Here is a 23,494-nt window from a genome sequence, read left to right on the forward strand (position 1 = left end):
GGATAGCTTAGGTATGGCATTAAGTTTTTTTTCTTTTTGCAGCTTGAGGCAGTTGTAAAATAATGTAGCTTTTTGCAACTGTGTATTCTATAGTATTTTTTTCATTTGGTGAAATTTTAACTGTTAATGTTTATGGCATTGTACTTTGTACTATTTATTAAATAAAAATTAAAGAAAATAAAAAAAATTAATGCTTGGCTTGCAGAACATTCCAAGACTACTTATATTCTCATATAAATTCTTTCTGGTCTTAGTTTGTGCAAGACGAAATTGGGTAACTGGAGACTGCCTGTTTTTAACACATTTCTGAAGGAATGGTGTGCAATAAAAGTTACTTGAAATCGAATTATTTGCCTGGCCTACACTACATATTACATCAGTTTTCTAATTTAGAGCCACTCCTTCTTTGGCCACTACCCAGAACAACGTGCTGAAACCTGCGGAAACCACAGTCAGCGCAAAAACTCCAAGTCCCACAATGCTCGAGAGTCTGTCTCTGGCGCCTCTTTGCAGGAGTAGCGTCTTCCGTATCGGGAGTTGTAGTCATTCAGAAGCTTCACTTCCGGGAAGTTGGGGAAGGGTGCCACTCCGATGAACTACACTTCCCAGGAGGCTGTGCGCACACCTCTCTATGTCAGGCTCCACCTCTCCCGCTCCTCCCTCAGTGGGCTGCAGCGCTCACGCCTTCCTGTTAGTCCGAGCAGGGAGAAGTTCACTCCGATCAGCTGATCCTAACTGACAACAGGAGAGGAGGAAGCCCGGGAGGCAGCGAAGGAGGAGTGGGGGCAGAGATGGAGATGAGGATGGATCTACCGGTGCCCTGAAGAACAGCCCCCGCCTCCACCGGCGCCCCGTGGTTCCCAGTCGGCGCGTCGCCGTGACAGAACTGCTTAGTGGTGGGGTTCCCGGGCCGCCGCGGTCGGGGAGGGAAGGGCACGGCCCTGCGCAGGGCGAGCGATAGCCCTGGAGCTCCCTCTGCCCCCGGGAGGAAGGGGGGGCGGGTGCGGCTGGGGTGGGGGTGGGGTGGTATAAACAATGGATTCGGCTCTGGCCTCTGCCAGCGTGGGGGAGATTTGGGGGGACCTTCTTTGTTCTTAGATCCTGCTCCAGCCCCTCGGGTTGAGGTGGTGTTGCCTGGGAGGAAGGAAGGGTGAGAAATCCCCGGCTGGGGAGAGGCGTTGAGGTGGGAGGCCGAGTGGGCAGACTTTGCTTGGGTCTTGGTGGGCAGAGAGGTATCCTTTTGAAGATTCGTTTTACATTTTTAATCAATTGTGACAATTTTGATTTTTGTTAACGTTGCGGGAGGTGCTTGGGCACGTCTGTGATTAGGGAGTAAATAAAGTCTCCTAGTCATTCCTTTCGCCTTCCCTGTTTATCTAAAAATTAGATGGATAGATTGATTTCTGTATGGGAGGAGTGAATACTTGAAAGGAGGGCTTTACATTTCGTTGGAGCATTAGAATGGGTGTCCAGGCGAAGGGGAGTTAGAAATATGATTGTAGAAGGGACAAAAGCCCCTTTCTTGCTCCACTTATTTTTCTTTCTTTCTTTTTTTTTAAAAGTTATTTTAAAGTTGGGTTTTGAGTGACAAAGAGAAAAATTATTTAACTCATTGCACGCCTGGCTTTGCAGTGGGTCATAGTGAAGGAATTCTGTCTCTGTTTCTCCCTTTTTTTGCGATTAGAGAAAAAAATGAAAGGAAGTACAATAATTGTTTTTAAGCACCATAGAATGGTGACTCTTTCCAGGTTTAGAGTCCTTAATAGGCATCTGGCTAGAGTGAAACAGCCCAGTTACAAGGGTCTTTGGACCTGCCCAGGACTTTGATGGAGCTAGAGTTTATTATTATTGCTTCTGTAGTTTTTGCAGGCATCTTTCTTCACCTCTCCCAACTGTGGAGTGCAGGGACGGGTGCAGAACGTTGTTCCTTCAAGGACTGTTTGCTTAGTGCTTTCGATCTGATTTTAATAACTCAGGGAACAGAGAATTTCAGTCTGGGAAATAAAGCGACAGAGTCTCTTAAGTGCTTTGATCCTAGAGGTAGTTGTTTTCAAAAGGAACACCCTTAATGATTTTTAGGAGAAATTTCTAGGATCAGAATGAGTCAGTATTTAAGTTTTAAGAATGAAATTTCTCTTGGGAGTTTTGGCCTCATATTTAATCACAATCTTTTTATTCTTTTTGTAAAGGTGCACTTCTTTTAGATGAGTGAAATACTTTTCCTGCCTCTATTCTAGGTATCCCTAGAAATATTGACTTGAGGTTGGATAATATTGAAAAGCTCCTGACCACTCTTTCATTACCAAAACCTTGCGGCTGAGGCCCCACCCATGAGCCCACCTCAGTAAATCCATCAGATCTCTCTCAGATAGCCATAAAAGACCCTTTCAAGTTGATTTTGACCACATATTTGCCTGCACTTTATGGAAGATGAAACTATCAAACCAAATCAACGTTGCTGCTGATTCAAGAGTCTTAGAGGCAGAAAATTAAACATTGGAACATTTGTGAGTGTGTGAAGAATTCTAATAGGACATCGATAGTTTTTTTAAAAAAAACAAAAAAACTTTTTTTTTAGGATATTCAGAACCCTGTGGAAGTTGTGTGCAGTCTTCAGACTCAACACCTCTGTCTTCACTTCCCCTGGGAAAGCCCAGGTACCGTTACATGGTAGGTGGTTTCCTTCCAGTCAGAATATGAGTGCCCAGACTTCCCCAGCAGAGAAGGGCCTGAATCCAGGGCTGCTGTGCCAGGAAAGTTACACCTGCAGTGGGACTGACGAAGCTGTCTTCGAGTGTGATGAGTGCTGCAGCCTGCAGTGTCTCCGTTGTGAGGAGGAACTCCATCGGCAGGAGCGCCTGAGAAACCATGAGCGGATCAGACTCAAAGCTGGCCATGTCCCTTACTGTGACCCCTGCAAGGGCCCCAATGGGCACTCTCCAGGTGTGAAGCAGAGGGCAGTGGTGAGGTGCCAGACCTGTAAAATCAACTTGTGCCTGGAGTGCCAGAAGAGGACTCATTCTGGGGGTAACAAAAGGAGGCACCCCGTTACTGTGTACCATGTCACTAAGGTCCAGGAGTTGCTGGAAGAAGAAGGGATGGATGAGGAGACCAAGAGGAAGAAGATGACTGAGAAGGTTGTGAGTTTCCTCCTAGTAGATGAAAATGAAGAAATTCAGGTAAGCTTTCAGGGGTAGTAGGATTCATGTAGTAGTGCAGGAGATGTGTTGTTGGCAGGTGACTCTCAGGGAATGTCCAGGAGGAGCTCACATTTTAATCGCTAAGAGGCAAGACTTCCGAAAGCTTAAGTTGCATGGAGTCAGATTCAGTCACGTACCAGCTGCGTGACCTTGGGCTGAATTATCAGTACTTTACCTCTCTGAGCCTTAATGTTCTCATCTGTAAACTGGGGACAGTGCCTCCTTCACTGGGTTGCCGTGAGGAAGAAATGACACAGTGTTTGTAAAGCCTGTTAGATAATGAATACTCAGTATATGATAGCTGCCATTATTATTATTAGGATTATTATCAGAAAGAACTGATTTAGAACCATTTTCTGAATGAGAGCACTTTGGTAAGTTGTGAATACACGTGAATGAGGAGAGACTGTGTGTACAGGGAAAGAAACACTGACTTTTTTGGTGGGTCCCAGGGGAGTGGAAGGCTGTTAGTCATAACCCTGCTAGCTCCATTGGGAGACAGGTCTTTGAAAGGTGGGCTTTTCCCAAAGGTAGTGTCCTCTCCAGATGGGCTCTTATTTTCATATATTGGCTTCTGATCAGTAGAGGCCAGTAAGGGCATCTATGATTACAGGACTGGAGAATATTTGATTTAATTCCGAGCTAGGGAGAGGGTGGTGAAGTGATAGGAGCAAGCTGGGGAGATGAAAGTGTGTGACAGTCGGGCCGATTGGGAAAGGGGGTAGATGAATGTTTATACTCTCCAGTGAAGCTAGTATCATCATTTCTATAGTTTCGAATGAAGACTGCTTGAATTCACATCCTGGCTTCACTTGCTGACTGTGTCACCACAGATAAGTTATTTAAACTCCGTGCCTCAATTTTGCTTCCACATTGTAGTAGCAATTGAGAGGATTCAAAGAAGTTAGCAATGGAAATGGAAAGACCCTTATCACCGGGCCTGGCATTGGGAGTCGGCATCCATTTGTTGTATTTGTCAGGATCAGGGAGTATTTGTGGTACATTCAGTACTTTTAGTTGTGATGGCTCCTCAAACCTCAAGATTGGAGGAGTACATTTGTAAGTTACCACTTGGAAACAAATTACCCTTGAATATTTTTCATCTGTCTTTTTCTTCCTTAGATAAGATTATGGAGATGAATTGCATCATGATTTCTATGTACATGTATTGTCAGCTAAATACTTTGCTAACACAGGCTTTTCTTTCTTGGCTGAAAGGAACTAATAGAGTTATGGAAGAGTGACCCAGATCCCCTTCTGCCTCTCTTGTTAGCAATCAAGTCTCCTTTATGGATTATGCTCTAATTGGGTGACAGTGTGGACTAAATATTTATAAATGGAACACTTGGATTTGGATGATTCTTGTTGGTTTTGCCACCAGTTCTCTTTAATGTGGAATACTTTGCAGTGTTGTCAGTTTCATAAAAGGAGAGGAAGATTTGGGATGACCAGTAATCCTCATGGATGTTGTGTCAACACCAAAAAGAGTGTTTCTTGAGAGGAGGAGGCTGCATTGATACATATTTCTTAGTAGGGAATTAAGGAAATAGAAGAATATATACCACAGAAGACAAATCCAACTGTTTGTGCATCTCTTTTTCTTGTAATGTGCTTTTTATATATATATATATATATATATAATAATTGGGTTGTTCTGTAAAGATTTCTCCTTCATAAACATTGACTACTTCCCAGGAAATAACAGTGTATTAGGCTGGATGGCATCACCGACTCTGTGGACATGAGTTTGAGTGAACTTCGGGAGTTGGTGATGGACAGGGAGGCCTGGCGTGCTGTGATTCATGGGGTCGCGGAGAGTCGGACACGACTGAGCGACTGAACTGAACTGAACTGAATTGCAAGCAGCTTTGGTTGGGACTAATGGATTAGATGAGAATTTTAGGTGGTGATTTGTTCTCATAGAGTCACAGTGGAAAAGTACGTGGAGAAACTATCTGGTTCCCTTTTCTAATGTGAACGTCTGAAACAATTAGAGAGGTGATTGTCTGATATGAATCTAGGTGATGAACTCAGCTAGATTGTAAACTCCTGGAGAGCAGGACCCTGTGTTGTGCCCTGGGTCATACAATTGTGGACACGTCAGCCCATAAATACTTGATTGGTGATGTCACATCTCAGCCTCAGATTTTTAGAAATGAATATCACACACATACTTAGTGAAAAGGCTGAAACCATCTGAAAGGACATACAATGACAGGAGTTCCCCTCCTACTCCATGCCCTTGGTCTCTTTAGTTAGAACATTCACCATTAACAGTTAACTATGTGCCCTTCTAGAATTTTTGTCATGTATTCTTATGAATATATGTATACATCCTTTAAATTTTTCAACAAAAAGGGAATCTAATATACTTGCTGCTCTGTCCTTGGCTGTTTTTCACCAAAGGATACTTCTTGTAGAACTTTCTTTATCTGCACTTTGGGGTTTACCTCATTATTTAAAGGCTGCCTAGTACTCGGCTGAATGGTTTTGCTATAATTTTAGCCTATTATGGGATGTTTGAGTTATTACAACCAAGGATGTATTGAATATTCTATAAATCTATTTAGAAATGGAATCTTTGTCAAATGACATGTACATTTTAAAATCAGATCGATACTACCAAATTTCTGAACCTTATTTTCTTTGTTCCTGCAGTGATTCTCTGAATCTCCCCTGAGTTCTGGTCTTGGCTCATCATAGTTAAAATTTAAAGAGCTCTTACTGTGGTACTTGGCACTGTGCATAGCATTTGCGTTCATTGAATCCTGATGATAGATAGCTCTGTATTAGTTTCTTACTGTTGCTGTAACAAATTATCACAGATTTAGTGACTTAAAACAACACAAGTTTTTCTATTATAGGTCAGAGATCAGAAGTCCTAAAATGGATTGATAGGGCTGTGTTCCTTCTGGAGACTATGGAAGAATTTGTTTCCTTATCTTTCTAGCTTCAAGAAGCCTCTTGTGTATTTTGGCTTGTGGCCCCACCATCCAGCTTCAAAGCTAGTAGTGTTAACATCTTCTAATCCCTTTTTCCATCTTTTTTCTTCTGCCGTCACTTGCTTCTCTGCCTGTGGCCCTTCTGCCTCCCTCTTGCAAGGATCCTTGCGGTTATGTTGGATTCACTTGGATAATCCAGCATATTCTCCCCACCGCAAGGTCCTTAATTCAGTCATGTCTGCAGAACCTTTTTGCCCCATGAAGTGACATAGTCACAGGATCTAGGCACTAGGATGGCATCTTTGGAAGTGCCATCACAGCCTATGATGTAAAGTGTATGTCTTAGTCAGTTGGGCAGCTATAACAGAATAGCATAGATGGGGAGGTTTATTAACAACAGAAGTTTATTTCTCACGGTTCTAGAGGCTAGGAAGTTCAAAGTCATGGCACTGATCGATTCAGTGTCTGATGAGTGTTTGGTTCATGACAGCTGTCTTCTCACCACGTCCTCATGTTGCAGGAAGAACCTCTCTGGAGTGGCTTTTATAAGCGCACTAATCCTGTTCTTAAGGTTTCTACCCTCATGACTGAATCACCTCTCAGAGGCCTTACTTCCTAATGCCATCACATTGGGAGTTGGATTTCAATATATGCATTTTAGGGGAATACAGCATTTCTTCTGCAAGCAGTGTATTTTCTCGATGAGCACACTGAAACAGAGAGATGAAATGACTTGCCAAGATCAAGTTACAATAAGTGGCAGAGGATTTGCGCTCTAAGATCCTTGTGCTCTAATACTTCTGTTCTGTCTCACCAAGTCATTTAAACTTTCGAATCAAACTTCATTCTGGTCAGTAGCATCAGCTCACCCATTCCTCATGGCTACTGTGAGGATCAAATGAAACACAGCTCTATGTAAATGCAAGACTGTTAGCATTGAAGAACTCCTTCCCATTCAGTGAAGATTTCATGATTTAGGCCCCGATTTTGTTTTTCTCTGCATGTTTCTAGGCATTTGTGGGCTTTGATCATTTTCAGTTTAGTGCATAGGGATTATTTTAGCAGCTTGTAGGCTGTTACTGTTATGTGAGGTTCCCTTAAATTCTCTGCCCTAGAATCTCCTAAGATTTGTTGTTTGTGATCTGAGTATTTAGTTTCTTTTGGAAAACCTGGAAGGACAAAAAGCTTCCTTTTGGAGGTGACAATTTTATCATTAACCCGTTGCCATTTGAGTGTATACTGGAATGGCAGATTTGGGGAGAGATTGACTTTTAGTCTCAGAAGCAGGAACTCATCGGTGGCTCTTAAATGGACACGTTTGGCCTATTAGCCAAAGACATTTCATTCAGTCATCACGTTTATGGAGTATATCTGTTGGTGCCAGTCATTTTCTAGGCTCCAGAGATAAGGCTTGGTCCATGCCGTCATAAGAGCTTACCATTAAGGGAGGAAAGCAAAGTTCACACATGTAAAACACGTTAAAAAGCTGGTTTAGATGTATAATCAAGGAAGAGTGACTGAGAAGCCACTTTTCCCAGATGGTCAGGGAAGGTTTTATTGTAGAGGTGACTCTTAAGCAAAGACCTGATGGTTAGTACCACCTGGGGAAGTAGACCTCCTGACAGGAAAATGAGAACAGAAAGCAGGTGGGCTGGCATGTTTGAGTAGGGAAAGAATACCAGTGTCACTGGAGTGAGCCGACAGAGAGTGGTGAGGATGGCGGTGCAGAGGTAAGCAGTTGCCGGATCCTGTGGAGCCTTGTAGGCCATGGAAATAAAGTGTGGATTTTAAATGTCATGGGAAGCACCAGATTGCTCTATGCTAGAAGGTCACTTGCGCTGATAGAAGTTTTTTAGAGATGCTCTTGACTTTGGTGTGAAGACTAGGAGACATTGTAGTGTCAAGGAGAGGGCAAGAGGAAAGCAGGGAACCCACTTAGGAGGCTGTAGCAGATGCAGAGGGGAGAAGGAGCTGGATTTGGTGCGATCATTGTCATGGTGAGATGGAAAGACATTGATGAATTTGGGACAAAGTTTGGATGTAAAACAGGAATGCTGGTATGTTGGGTGGGCGAGTGAAGGAGCTAGAGAACTCAGTAGTGACTCCTAGCATTTGGTTTGTGCAAATAACACCTGCTTAAAACCCCAGGTTTAAATTGATAAAACCCCAGACTTTTATTGATAAAACTTTTAAGAACTCAGTTCACATAATAAAGAAAAAGTTAAAGTAATCTAATTTGCTATTATCTAGCGTAGTAGTTCTCAACCAAGGGTGATTTTGCTGGCCCCCAGGGGTGGAGGTGAGGGGGGCATTTGGTAATGTTTGGAGATTCCTTTAATTGTCACTGCTGGGGGATCAGGGATTATGTGCTCCTGGCTAGTGGGTAGAAGCCAGAGTCCTGCTGAGTATCTTAAAATGCATAGTGTAACCCCCACCTAGAGAATAATCTGGTACAAAATGTCAAGGGTGCTAAGATTGAAACTGATCTAAGACATGAAGATTTGTTCTGATAGGAGACCTGGATTCCAGTGAAGTGGAAAACATTTAACCGATACACCACTTTTTCTTCCCTCTTCTGGTTCTTTCTGTTCCTCAGAAGTCATTTAGCTGAAATCAATATTATCTTTTGGCATATTTTGTAACCTCACTAGTGAAATGGTTAGACCTTCTGTGTTGTATTCATTGATTTTTCTAGACATTACTGGAACTGTACTTGGAAAACCAGAGACTCATGGGTCCATTATTTAGAAACTCGCAATAAGTAAATGATCCACACTGACAAGAGATCTATAGTCTCTTGAAGTTAGAGACAACGCCCTTAGCAAATAACTCAAAGGTTAGAAGAATAAAGTTCTAACAGTTAGAGTTCTTAATGGAGGTAGAGGGTAGTATTTTCCTCTCTGTTGAGTCTTGTGAGGGATTCAGACATCTTGTCTTGCTGAAATATTTCTAGTCATAGAAATGGTGAAAAAATTTATGTACTGTATATATATAAAATAAAATTATACATTTATATATACACAGATACACATCTAATATAGGTATATATGAATACTTAAACCGCAAGTTTTTCTTTCTTTTTACAACCACTCCATTCTCCACTGCCTCTTTTCTACAAACTTGCTGTAACTGCCCTCTTTCCGAAAGAACAGAGCAGCTCACTAACAGTCTGTTGCCCCTGTTTCATCCTCATGCTAACTGATCCCCAGGGGTAGGAGAGCTGTGTGCTCTTCATGCCAAAAGCTCTGGAAGTTAAATCCCCTCCTGCTGATCATGTGGGGTGATAGGGAAGCCCAGTGACCCATCAGTGGTCCCTGAGACACTCAAGAAAGTGTCTCCTGGGGCAGGCCTTCCTAGACTAGGACTCCAGAGCCGTGAGCCCTGTCTGAAAGGGAAGGCCAGGGTGAGTCTTCTTGCCCTTCAGTGAAGTCAGTGGTGGCCCTCATCTCACTGAGACCGTTCCTTTAAGAAGACCCATCACGTTGTTTGGCTGCTCCACTTGTTTACAGTCCCAGAATAGTGTGGCTCAGAACACTGGGAGTTGGCCTTTTTTTTTTTTTTTTTAAATTGGCTAAAAGAGACATTATTCTAGTGGGATTCAGGAATGGAAAATAGCTGAGGATGTTTTTGTACTGTATGGGAATCCTTGACCCCAAACAGACTGTGCTGGTCTGTCCCATTTCTATTCTGCTTCTGTCTTAGACTCATCTGCGGGTGACCCCCTTGGCCTTGTCCTCTGCTTTCTGGTCTAGGGTACCTTCCAGGGGCTTGCTCTTCCCAGGACCTCTGTTTCAGAGAAGCTGGCAGAAACCCCTCAGGACTTAACCGTTCGTAGGTCAGGAACCTGGGGATCATAATCTTCTAATTTTTTTGTGGAACTTCCTTATTTTTCTCTTCGAATGGTCAAACTATTATAAGGACTCATTTTGGTGCTGTGGCTGGCTAGCCCTTTGGCCAATTCTGGTCAAAACACAAATATATTTACTCTTGGTTATTAGGTGCCATGTTAAAAAATGTAACAAAAACCCCTCCCATAGATCTGCTTAGGAGCTGTCTGTCAAAATAATAAGCAGTAATTGGTACAACAGCAGAGACTCCATCCCCCTCCATTACCTTTTACTCATAGAAAGCCAAATAAAAGCCCCTTTTGTTTAGTAATAGTAGTCGGGGGAGGGCATTGTATGATATTATTGGGAAACCAGGGTTGAGAATGACTCAGACAAACAGGAAGATGAAAGAACTCCTGTTATATGCCTCTAATTTCTGCTCAGCATCTTATGAACTTACTCAGCCTTGGGCTCATTCAGTTGTAACAGACTCCTGGCATTTAACCTGGGAGGCTATTCTATTTAGTCCAGGACTGTTTAAAATTTGACCCATGCAAGCCATCAAAACCACTGTGAGTCAGCTTTTCAGGGAACCTATCTTTAACTATTTCAAGTTACTTCCAGTTTGTATGATTCTAATTTTTTTCTGGTCTGTCAGTTCCTTGAAGTGATTGATTTTTTTTTCTGAAATTCGGTAAACATTTGGCGTTTTTGAGTCGGGGTTAGTGTACTGGGCAGATTTCTTACTAAGTTGGCAGTGTCTGTTTTCCCTGTGGCTGCGTCTCCTGGCTGTACTGCTCTTGAGTTGATCCTGCAGATTGTGTCATGTGGGAGCCTTCTGATGGCTGGCTGGACTTTTCTGGGGAGTCCTATCTGTTTTGGGAACACCTCCGAAGAAATTTCTGGCTGAGGTTAGAACTGCTAAAATGTATTGAACACATTTGATCAGTGAGAGGCAACCAGTGGAAACCTAGTGGGTGAGATCACAAAGATGGGAAAGAGAAAGTTTTCAGGCAAGAAGGATTGGAAAGACCTATGGGAAGGGACACAGAGGAACTTTTGGAGGCAGGAAAGGGTGGGTGTTTCCTTGGAGAATGTTTCGTTCATTTTGCCCCTCTTTCCAACAGCTTTTGGCCAGTAATTAAGAGGTTCCCTTTGACCTGTTTGTGAGGTCAACTTGGTGGTAGCCGGAATCCTTGGTGGTGGCAGAGAGGTATACCCACTGTACGTAAGCACTCGGCCTCTGGCTTGAATTCATGGAGGATAATTCAGTTTTCTTGTAGCTTCTGGAATTTTTTTTTTCCCCCTCCTTCCTAATTTTCTTCTGCTTATTACTGGGTTATTGCTGTCTTTCCCTGGAACTTGACTCTTAGAGTACTTGAACAGACAGAGCCTGGTTTTGGCGTGTAGTCACAGATACCCCGGTTCAAGTTAAGAGAATATAACCCCAAGCAATTCATTAGTCATAGAGTATTCTAGAAATTCCTCTACTTCTCAGCCCATTCCCCTGCCTGGTGAATAAGTCATCCAATTAATAATACATGGCTGAACCATTTTCCATAATCTCTTATAACCTTTCTTCTCAAAGAGTTTAATTCAGTTTATGTGTGTCATTCAGCAGCAGTCATAAACATTTATTGAGGCTCAATTTTCTGCCTTATTAGTATGAGTAATCTCTGTGAAAAATGCTTTAAAGTGAAAATTCCGAGGTTGAGCGTGACTGAGGAGGGGTGGTGAGGCCTTCTTTCCTGGGAAGGCCCTGCTGTCTTTCGTCCTCGTCTCTGAGTAGAGACACTTTGAGATCTGATTCTTGTTGCCACCGTTTCTGGTCCTGGTGGCTGGGTGTTTAGTCTGTGGCTGGGAGGTCACTGGGTGCACTATTGTTTCTCCCCCGTCCGTAGTCCGCTCTGTTGTTTGGAACTGGATCACCTCACGGGCAGCCAGAAAGAGCCTGCTCTGCCTGTCTTCTGTTCCCTTCCCTCCCTCCTCCTCCTCTTCTCCGTTTCCTTCCTTCCCTACTTCTCTCCCCCTCTCTCCTCTTCCCTCCCTCCCTCTCTCCTCTTCCCTCCCTCCCTCTCTCCTTCCCTCACTTCTTCCCTTCTTCTCCCCCTACGTCATGAATTACGAAGTTAAATCTACCACTGCCAGGGGAAAAACGTTTCTTTCCAGCGCTGCATGTAAATGATTTTAGGCTTAGTGAAAGTCGCTCAGTCGTGTCTGACTCTTCGCGACCCCATGGACTGTATAATGCATGGAATTCTCCAGGCCAGAATACTGGAGTGGGTTGCCATTCCCTTCTCCAGGGGAAGCCAACCCAGAGATCGAACCCAGATCTCCCGCATTGTAGGCAAGTTCTTTACCAGCTGAACCACCTGGGAAGCCCAAGAATACTGGAGTGGGTAGCCTATCCCTTCTCCAGCAGATCGTCCCAGCCCAGGAATCCAACTGGGGTTTCCTGCATTGCAGGCGGATTCTTTACCAGCTGAGCTACCAGGGAATCCCTTTAGGCTTATGTACCATATATATATATTTTTTGGCCACACCATTGTGCAGCTTGGGGGATGTTCCCCAATGAGGGATCTGATTGAACCTGGGCCCTCAGCAGTGAAAGAGCAGAGTCCTAACCATTGGACCACCAGGGAACTCCTGCTTATGTACTGTTTTGGATTGTTCATACATTTCTTCTCCTTTCACTACCATGAAGATTGAGTTTGCTGCATTTCTTTTTTTTTTTAAGGATTGATCTAAAGAGATTTTGGCTTTATAGTGCTGCCTTCCTTGACCACCAGATTTAAAAGAGCAACTCCTGCCTGTTCCTATAGTCCTACTCCTCTCCTGGATTTTCTTCACTCTGCTTATCATTGTTCGACATAACATGTACTTAAAACCAACCCTTGTGTTATCACTTACACATAATATAATATGTACATAAAAAACCATTTTTTTGTTTTTTGGCTTCTTCCCATGGCCTGTGGGATCTTGGTTCCCAGACCAGGGATCCAACCTGAGGCCCCTGCATTGGAATCTCGAAGTCTTAACCACTAGATCTCCAGGGATGTCTCTGTAATGTACACATTTTAAGTGTACAGATTTGTGAGTTTCAACAAATGTGTGTACACCTGTGTAACCACCTCCGCAACACTAGAGATGTAAGTACCGCACCCTAACCGATTGCACCCCTGGAGCTCCCATAACGCTCAACGTATGGAGCATTTCTGTCCCCTCAGAAAGTTTCCTTCTGACTTCCGCCACTAGGAAGTCAGTCCCCAGCAATCACTCATCTGCCCTCTATAGCTACAGATTTGACTTTCCTAGAGTTTCGTGTAAATAGGATAATTCGGTACTGTTTTGTATCTGGCTTCTTGCACTCACCGGAATGTTTTTGAAGGTCATCCGTCTTGTTGCCTGTCTCAGTTCATTTCTTTGTATTGCAGAGAAGTCCACTGTATAGATGTACTGCAGTTTCTTCATTTGTCTATGGACATTTTGTTTGCCATATATATTGTTTGCTTCTGGTCTTTCTCCTCCCCATTAGCATGTAAGCTTCCTGAGGGCAGTGATTTTTTTTTATAGGGGTGTAATTCATGTAACATAAAATTAACCATTTTAAGCGAACAGTTCATTGGTATTTGGTACATTCAGTGTGGTGCAGCCACCACCTCTGTCTGGTTCTAAAACATTTTCGTCATCCCAGAAGAAAACCCTGTACCTGTTAAGCAGTCCATCCCAGAGGCCAGTGCTTTTTTTTGTCTTTTTTATGCAACATTTGTTATTGTCCAGTTATAAAAATAACATAGACTGGTTATGTTAAAATACTGAAGATACAGAACTACAAGAAAGTATCCAGTTTTATCTTAATTTTACAATGAAAACCACTAGTACCTTCAATTCTGAATGAAGCATTTACTCTTTGAGCATGGCCTAGAGGCAGACTAGGGCACTGCAACATCAGTCTGCACTTAACGGTATTTACTGCATGCCTCCACTGTGCTGAATGCTTGCTGTGCATTCTCTCAACTTCATCCTCGCAGCAATCCTGAAGAGTAAATTATGTTGTTACCCTCATTTTACAGATGAGATAATGGAGCCCAGAGAAATTAAATAGCTTCTTTAAGATTTTTCTGAAGTCAGTGAGTGGTAGAGGCAGATTGGACCCCCTCCGCTTTTTTTTTTTTTAATATATATTTCTATTTTTTTTTTTTACTGTGTTGGGTCTTAGCTACAACATGAGAACTCATGTTGAGACAGGTAGGATCTTAGTTTCCCAACCAGGTATCAAACCCAGGCCCTGTGCATTGGGAATGTAGAGTCTTAGCCACTGGACCACCAGGGAGGTCCTCCCTCCACTTTAAAAGATATTTTCATGGCCACACTGTACAGCATGTGGAATCTTAGTTCTTCAACCAGGGATCGAACCTATGCCCCTTACAGTCTTAACCACCGGACTGCCAGGGAAGTCCCCAGATTGGACCCTAACGGGTAACACTATGCTATGGCCTTCTCTAGAGAGAATATAGCATCTAGACGTTCTGTGCTGTGTTTATTCGCTTACTTAACAAATAAGTACAGATTTCATATTGTGTGTCTGGCCCTGTGTTAGGGCTACAGTGGTAAGCAGCACAGCTTAGACCCTTGCCAGCCTGGAGTATGCTCTAGTGGGAAGCTGGAACCAGGAATAATGGGAAAATGTTAACAGAGGTGGTGGGTGGGGACTGGAGGCTGTGATTAAGAGAAAGGTAGAGAAAATTGTCCATGGCGCGATCCAGGTGGAGGTGGATCTAAATCGACCTCTCGTGTCTTAAAAAGTTAAAACATTTCCTTTGTGGTTTATCACAGGATATTGAGTATAGTTCCCAGTGCTCAGCTCTCCCATCTTCTGTCTAGCCTGGAGTTGTTACTACTAATCCCAGAGCCTTTACCAGAGTTTCTGTCTGTTTCTATAGCTGGCCAGATGTGAGTGTGCCATGCTGCGCCACTTAAGAGGGGGCATCTTCCATTTGGAAGAGTTCCTTGAGGGTGATCTGGGTCTTGAGGATGATGTGGTATTTCCAATCCCCAGAATCTAGCATTGCTTTGGAAAGATTCTCACTCGGTATAAATGGACAGCTGAACTGGGTGAGTTGGGTGAAGTCAAAGAAACTGACCATGGAGCTAAAAATGACCCTTCTAAAAGAATTTGTTTTGTGGATCATCTCTGCATAGAAACATTACTCTTTCCTGCTAGAGGAGCTTCAGGCAGCACTGTGAGGTCATATGTCAGAGGCACCACTGGTAGTTAGAAGACATGGGAGGAGAATTCCTGACTTCTCAAGTTCAGTTCAGTTCAGTTCAGTCGCTCAGTCGTGTCCGACTCTCCGCGACCCCATGAATCACAGCACGCCAGGCCTCCCTGTCCATCACCAACTCCCGGAGTACACTCAAACTCATGTCCACAGAGTCGGTGATGCCATCCAGCCGTCTCATTCTCCGTCGTCCCCTTCTCCTCCCGCCCCCAACCTTTCCCAGCATCAGAGTCTTTTCCAGTGAGTCAACTCGTCGCATGAGGTGGCCAAAGTATTGCAGTTTCAGCTTTAGCATCAGTCCCTCCAATGAACATCCAGGATTGATCTCCTTTAGAATGGACTGGTTGGATCTCCTTGCAGTATAAGGGACTCTCAAGAGTCTTCTCCAACACCACAGTTCAAAAGCATCAGGCAGCACTGTGAGGTCATATGTCAGAGGCACCACTGGTAGTTAGAAGACATGGGAGGAGAATTCCTGACTTCTCAAGTAATGGAAATCTTTTGAGGATACTGGAGTGGGAGAAAATGATCTTTGGCCTTACCAAATGCGCTCAATGTGTTGTGAAGCCAATCTTGTGACTTTAGTGGTCTTAAGAAAACATTTGATTGAGAAACAATTGTTTTTTACATGAAACTTGATTGGCACATGCATGGGTAAACACAAAAGTGTACAGTCCTTTGAGGATAGGATGAAAGATAATTTTCTGAACTAGCTGGGTTGGGGGGAGCAGGTTTACTAGAACTTTCTGGCAGTAGGGATTTGCTGTTGGAAGGGAACCACCTTTGGTTTTGGACTTTAACAATGGACTGGCTCCTGCTCTGTTTGACATTGTTTAAGTAAAATTTTATCTGAAAATTAGGCCATGGACTTAAATCTTTGCCGGAGTTTTTTTCAACATGATGAAAATGGCTCTGGATTTTTCAGAGAAGAGCATCCTCACTTTTCACTTCTCCTTTCCTTCCTACAGAAGATGGAAAGTGTTACCTAAATTTCATACTTGTGTTGGTCTTACACTGTTAGATTAGATGAAGCCTCCATCCAGGCATTAGATACTAGATGAAGCTTGATACATATTTGTTGATTGGTCAACAGAGAAAAGACACAGCCTAAAAGTTGAGAATTAGGTTTTACTTGGTGACTTTACTGAGGAGTATAGCCTAGGGTAGCCTCTCAGATGACTCTGAGGAACTGTTTCAAGGGTTTGAAGGAGGAACCAGGATACAAGGGAGTTTTTGCTGGGGGAGAAAAAAGAAAAATTTTCTAGTCCAACATCAAAAGATCACTGCTAATCACAAAGAACAGAAATCTCAAGTTAATGATTTCAGTGCTTTTCTACGGGAAGATGCAAGAGTCTGGGCTCATTGAAATTATTTTTTTGATATACATCGTTACTATCTAGAGTCAGTATTCTGTTTTTCTCCATCCTGAATCCCCTCAGGGTGAACCATGGCAGGAGGGGTGGGGTGGCTGCAGTGACTGATGCCTGGATGGAGGCAGCATGAGTTGTTTACCAGAATGGCAGGCAGCATTCTTTGTTTACTGAAATGGCAAGCAGCATATTTTTTGTGTAGAGATTAAATGAAATAATCAAGTTCTCATTTCCTTCTGAGACAGTGGTTCCAGATCGGCCAAGATTGAGAGTCTGGTTTGGTTTCTTTGGGTTCTGTCTCTTTGTTGGAGCTCAGGCAAAAATAGAATAAACCAGAGTTGTTGTTCAGTTCCTACATTGTGTCTGACTCTGTGACCTCATGGACTGCAGCATTCCTAGCTTCCCTGTCCTTTACTGTCTTCCAGAGTTTGCTCAAATTCCTGTCTTGAGTTGTTGATGCTATCTAACTATCTCATTGGCTGCCGGCCTATTCTTTTGCTTTCAGTCTTTCCCAGCATCAGGCTCTTTTCCAGTAAGTTGATTCTTTGCATCAGGTGGCCAAAGTTTTGGAGCTTCAGCATCAGTCCTTCCAGTGAATACTCAGGGTTGATTTCCTTTAGGATTGACTGGTTTGATCTCCTTGCAGTCCAGGGGACTCTGAAGAGTCTTCTCCAGCACAGACCCTCACATAAATGTAATTAGTGGGAACTTAACTTTGGGGATAATTTACCAATTTTGAGTAATTTTTGAATCTCAGTGGAGAGGTATCAAATCATCTTTGTTGTCCAAGGGTGGGATTTACCATGAGCGCTGTGGGGGGCGGAGTGGTCATGCTTCCCTTAGCCCTTTCGTTACTTTGGGAAAGGACCTGATTTTTGTCCTCAGCTATAAAAACTTAGAGGACTGTGTGTTTGTAGTTGGTGCAGATCAGATCCTCTGCACCCAGAGTGACCAGAACTGAGAGGACCTCAGTCCTGAGTTTCTTTCCTTTGGAGTGTGTTCCACTGTCTTTAACTTTACTGCCTCTGCTCTGTTGAACTTTCCTCCTTCCAAGGCTTTTTACTTCGATTTCTGTCCCATCTCTTGCTTTTTTCCTCCCTCGGCCGCCTCAGAGCAAAGCCCACAGGGTCATTCTTCCTGGAATAATTCTCTGAGGGCTGAGAAGGAATCTCTGGAGGGAGACTGTCATCATTCCGCTTGCCTGCTTGGGTCAGAGGTTGCCTTTTTCACTGTTGTAAACTGCTCTGAACTCTGAGCTGAAACAGTGTAGATCATTGAGTACTATAACATTTCATTCTAGAAGCTCTCCTTGAAACTTTACACAAAATGAAAAGCTTTGTGGGTGAGAGAGTGATAGAGAAAGGAGTGTGTTGTTTGGTTTCTTCAAGATGGGTATGGTAATAGTCAAAGTCGCTCAGTCGTGTCCGACTCTTTGCGACCCCATGGACTATACAGTCCATGGCATTCTCCAAGCAAGAATACTGGAGTGGGCAGCCTTTCCCTTCTCCAGGGGATCTTCCCAACCCCGTGGTTCAACCCAGGTCTCCTGCAATGCAGGCGGATTCTTTACCAGCTGAGCCACAAGGGAAGCCCAAGCTATAAAGTCAGTATCAATAATACTATGTTGTTTTGCTTAGGGGGAGTGGAAAGGAGTTACCAGGAGCAAGCAGTGAGATCTTTTCATTTTCAGATAGAATTTGTTTAGATTTCACCCCATCACTGCCTCAGTCCCTGGATGAGCAACCTCTGAGCCACAAGCAGGCGCAAGCCTGGGTGCTGCTGCTGTGCCCCTGGATCTTTTCCCAGCGGGCTCATCTTTACTAAATAATGGCTGGTATTCATCAAGTGCTTGCTGTGTGCCAGGTGTTGTACTGTGCCCTTTGCATGCCTTATCGCCTTTAGTCCTCTCAATAGCCCTATGGGTTGTAGAATCTCTTACCATCTCATTTCCCTAAGGTTTCAGGAGTTAAGTAGCTTTTCTAGGGCCACTCTGGGAGTTGAATTTGGGTGTTTCTGACTTGCCTGAGGTCCATGTGAGCAGGAGGAGGACAGAAGGCAGAGGTTGGGGAGGCACACCTTTGGGGTGTTGCTCCTGTTTTTGCTGTTGGGTCAGGGCCGAGGACCATTCCCAGCATGTCAAGTTGGGTGGGGTGACCAGTTGGCAGGGCTCAGAGTCAGATAGCTTATTTCAGCCCAGGAATGGAGCAGAGTGGGAACAGGCAGATGGTGAACAGGCAGAACCAGTAGAGCAGCAGCCTTGTTCCCCCTGGCCCTATGCTTCCTTCATCAAGGGGAATCTTCTTATCTTTTCTTGACCTTCTGTTTTGCCGACTGAGGGCTTCCCAGGTGGCTCAGACGGTAAAGAATCTGCCTGCAGTGGGGGAGACCTGAGTTCGGTCCCTAGGTCAGAAGGATCCCCTGGAGAAGGGAATGGCAACCCACTTCAATATTCTTGCCTGGAGAATCCCATGGACAGAGAAGCCTGGCGAGTTACAGTCCACAGGGTCGCAAAGAGTTGGACTCAGAGACTAACACTTTCAGTTCACGTTCTTCTGACTGAAAAACCGGTCTTTCTGCTTACTACCTAAGCTGTTGTCTCCTTCCTGGCTCAGGGGAAACTGCCCACAGGTTAAGGATGAATTGAGTAGCATAACAGGGAGCAAAATAATGGGAAAGGCAGAAGAAGGAAAAACGAAGCGTGGTTTCAGTTTGCCAGGCATTTTCTCGTTTATCTGTTAACTTGATTAGCAACCAGTACCCAGTCAGGGTAGGCAAAGATGGTTATATCCTCATTTTACATGTGGAAAAATGCGGTCAGTGCATATTGAATGATTATCCAGGGCTCCTTGGTAGAAAAACCAGCCTGAGGTTTGAGCTCCACCTCCTAGAATTCTTTGCGCTGGACTCATCTGCACATGCGCACGTGAACTTGTGTGTGTAACGTACCCCGGGACACCTGGTGCCAAAATCATATCCCCAAATGCTGACTCCAGTGAGTTCATTTCTTCGTTTGGTGGGTACTTCACTGGTATCAATCTTGAGACATTTAACTCTGTACCCAACAGCTCCTACAGGCCCCTTTTCAGGTGCCCACTCTTGAGTGTCCTGGATACCCGTTGTGTTTTTTTTTTTTTTGGGTAATGGATTCATGATTGAGTTCATTTCCAGGGGAGAAAACCCCTGGGCCTCATCTTCTTCCTCCAGATTGTGTGATGACTCTTGCAGCTGGCCACTCTGACCTTATCTGACTCCTATGCTGGTAGAGGTTTCTGGAGCTTTTGTTTTGTTTCCCTTGCAGCCAGCTTAGCAGCTTGGAACGATACTGGTGGAGTGACATGGGTCCAAAGTGGGCTGTTCTGTGTAACTTCCTGTTCCTCTCAGTTGCCTGGGAGATCCGTGAGCCCAGTTATCAAATGCTGCTGCTGTGTTCAGCCCTGTGGATGATCCAGGGTGGAGAAAAGTGATCAAAGTACCTAGCAAGGTGCACTGCAATCATTCATTCGGTAACTTGATATTGAACTCCTCTTCTGTGCCAGGCCATATCCCAAGTACTGGGAATGTAAAGGCAGACTCGATTCTGTCCTCATGGATCTAGTGAAGGGCACTGTCAGTGCCGTGGGCATTCAGTAAATAAAATATCGCCATTAAGGCTGCTGCTGCTGCTAAGTCACTTCAGTCGTGTCCGACTCTGTGTGACCCCATAGATGGAAGCCCACCAGGCTCCCCCGTCCCTGGATTCTCCCGGCAAGAACACTGGAGTGGGTTGCCATTTCCTTCTGCAATGTGTGAAAGTGAAAAGTGGAAGTGAACTCGCTCAGTCGTGTCCGACCCTTAGCTACCCCACGGACTGCAGCCTACCAGGCTCCTCCATCCTACCAGGCTCCTCCATCCATGGGATTTTCTAGGCAAGAGTACTGGAGTGGCTTGCCAAGTGCCTTTTCCATCATTAAGGCTATTCCTGTAATAATCATAGTGATGTTGCTGATTAATAGAATAGTGAGTACTTTGCCATCTTGATGAGATTATGGGAAATGAAGACATCATATTATCACACCCAGTGGTCTGCCTCCCTGTAACTTCTCCTTATCAAACCAACAGACTCTTGAGAGTCAGGAATGTGGTTTTTTTTTGTTTGTTTGTTTGTCTGTCTGTCTCCTGGCTGGAGGATGAGAGTTGTAAAGGTTCATCTCTCCTTTAGCTGGAGTAGAACACCGTGTGTTTGAATTAGGAGCTTTGACCTTGGGGATTTGTATTCTGAGAGTTACCGGCCCTGAGCATCTTCCTGGAACTCCAGTCTGGGATCTTTCTCACTGACACCAGCTCCCTTCCTTCCTGGCCTGACTTTTTTTTAAATTTCGTCACAGCACACACGTTGTCTCTGTTTGTGGCATGGGTTTCTCTTATTGTGGAGCATGGGCTCTAGAGCTCACAGGCTTAGTAGTTGTGGCGCTTGGGCTCAGTTGCCCTGTGGCACGTGGGACCTTAGTTCCTTGTTTAGGAACCTGTATCACCTGCATTGGAAGGCAGATTCTTAACCACTGGTCCACCAGGGAAGTCTCATGGCCTGACTTCTTATAAGGACTGCAGTGTTTCTAAACTGTAAACAGAGGAGTTATGGATACATGGAGTTTGACTAGTAAGTTGTTCTTTTTCTTAAATAGTCTTACTTAGATGTAAGTCACATACCATGTATTTATCATCCGTTTAAAATATACGGTTCAGTGCTTTCAGTATATTCATAAAGTTGTACAGCCCTTAGTACTAAGTCCTTAGTGTTTTCATCAACCGAAATAGGAACCCTGTACCCACTAACAGTCACTCCCTGTTTCTTGCTTCCCTTCACCCCTGGCAGCCACTAATATATATTCTGTCTCTATGAGCTGACCTGTTGTGGACCTTTCATATAAAAGGAATTATATAATATGTAACATTTTTTCAAGGTTCATCCATGTTGTAGCATATATCAGTACTTTTTATAGTTGAATAATATTCAGTCATTGTATAAATATACCACATTTTGTATTTTCACTCATCAGTTGATGGACACATGGGTTGTTTCCATCTTTCACTGTTATGAATAATGCTGCTGTGAAAATTCATGTTCAAGTTCTGTATGGATGTATTTTTTTTTTTTTTAGTTCTATCAGTTTATTGATACCAGCCCATCTCCCTCCACCCCCATGCACACATGCTCAGTCATGTAACCCCATGGACCGCAGCCCTCCAGGCTCCTCTGTCCATGGACTTTTCCAGGCAAGAATACTGGAGTGGGTTGCCATTTCCTTCTCCGTGGATGTATGTTTTTAATTCTCTTGGTTTATACCTAGGCTGGTAGGCTGCAGTCCATGGGGTCGCTACGAGTCAGACATGACCGAGTGACTTCACTTTCACTTTTCACTTTCACACATTGGAAAGGGAAATGGCAACCCACTCCAGTGTTCTTGCCTGGAGAATCCCAGGGACGGGGGAGCCTGGTGGGCTTCCGTCTGTGGGGTCACACAGAGTCGGACACGACTGAAGTGACTTAGCAGCAGCAGCAGCAGAGCTACTGAGACATATGACTCTATGTTTCACTTTCTGAGAAACTGCCATACTGTTTTCTAGAGTGGCTGTGCATTTTACATTCTTATCAGCAGTGTATGAGCATTGAAATTTTGCTGTATTCTCACCAGAACTTGCCATTATCTTTTTGATCATAGTAGCCATTCTAGTGGGTGTGAAGGGATATCTTGTCGTGGTTGGTTTGCATTTCCCTGATGACTATGGTGTTGAATATTTTTTCATGTGCTTATTGATAATTGTATCTTTGAAGAAATGTCTGTTCAAGTTTTTTGCTTAATATTTAATTAGGTTATTTTTTCTTACTGAGTTGTAAGAATTATTTACATATTCTGGACCATTAATCCCTTATCAGATACGTGGTTTGCAAATTTTTTCCCTCGTTCTTTGGATTGTCTTTTCATCTAATGGTATCCTTTGCAGAATAAAAGTTTTTCATTTTGATGAAGTCCATTTTATCCATTTTTTTCTTTTGTTGTATTCTTTTTAGTATCATATCTAAGAAGACATTGCCTAATCGACGGTTGCAAAATTTCCTCCTATGCCTTCTTTTAAGAGTTTATAGTTTTAACATTTTTATGACCATTAAGTTCTTATATACTGACTGAGGCTTTCAAAGTTCCTGTTAGCTGTTTGCTAGGGGTAAGTGTTAGGTGAGAGGCTATTATCCTGGGATTCTTTTCCTTGCTACATTGACAAATCAGTCGAGGAGCCCTGGCAAGTACTTAATTCTTGCAGGTGTTTTTAACTATTTTGCAGTTTTCGTATTTCATTGTCTTTCCCCTCCCCCCCGTTTTTTTGGAAAGGTAACGAATGAAGAGGACTTCATTAGGAAATTGGACTGCAAACCTGATCAGCATCTGAAAGTGGTTTCCATTTTTGGAAATACTGGGGATGGGAAGTCTCATACTCTCAACCACACTTTCTTCTATGGCCGAGAAGTCTTCAAAACCTCCCCTGCCCAGGAGTCCTGCACTGTGGGAGTGTGGGCAGCATATGACCCAGTCCACAAAGTAGCCGTGATAGACACGGAAGGGCTCTTGGGAGCTACAGTGAACCTAAGCCAGAGAACACGGCTGCTGCTTAAGGTCCTGGCCATCTCAGACCTCGTCATCTATCGAACTCATGCAGACCGACTGCACAACGACCTCTTCAAGTTCCTTGGGGATGCCTCCGAAGCTTATTTGAAGCATTTCACTAAGGAGCTCAAGGCTACCACTGCCCGCTGTGGCCTGGACGTCCCCTTGTCCACCCTGGGCCCTGCTGTTATCATTTTCCATGAGACTGTACACACCCAGCTGCTGGGCTCTGGTA

At 43.9% G+C, this 23,494-nt stretch overlaps 1 protein-coding gene across 3 annotated transcripts in view; it reads left to right on the forward strand.

Annotated features, from left to right (window-relative positions):
• The first annotated feature begins 670 nt into the window (after nt 1-670).
• The window catches only part of ZFYVE1 (zinc finger FYVE-type containing 1), a 44,022-nt gene continuing 21,198 nt past the window's right edge, over nt 671-23,494 (forward strand). For 2 of the 3 annotated variants that reach the window (XM_055437500.2, XM_088839474.1), the window contains exons 1-3: nt 671-896; nt 2,238-3,179; nt 22,987-23,491. In XM_055437500.2, the coding sequence (XP_055293475.1) occupies nt 2,697-3,179; nt 22,987-23,491 (988 nt within the window). In that variant the 5' untranslated portion in view covers nt 671-896; nt 2,238-2,696. The remainder of the gene's footprint in view (nt 897-2,237; nt 3,180-22,986; nt 23,492-23,494) is intronic. The other variant, XM_055437502.2, reaches the window with a different exon arrangement.

Source organism: Moschus berezovskii, chromosome 9, assembly GCF_049115385.1.
Source record: "Moschus berezovskii isolate FMDL1 chromosome 9, NW_MosBer_1.0, whole genome shotgun sequence".
Classification (NCBI taxonomy): Eukaryota; Metazoa; Chordata; class Mammalia; order Artiodactyla; family Moschidae; genus Moschus; species Moschus berezovskii.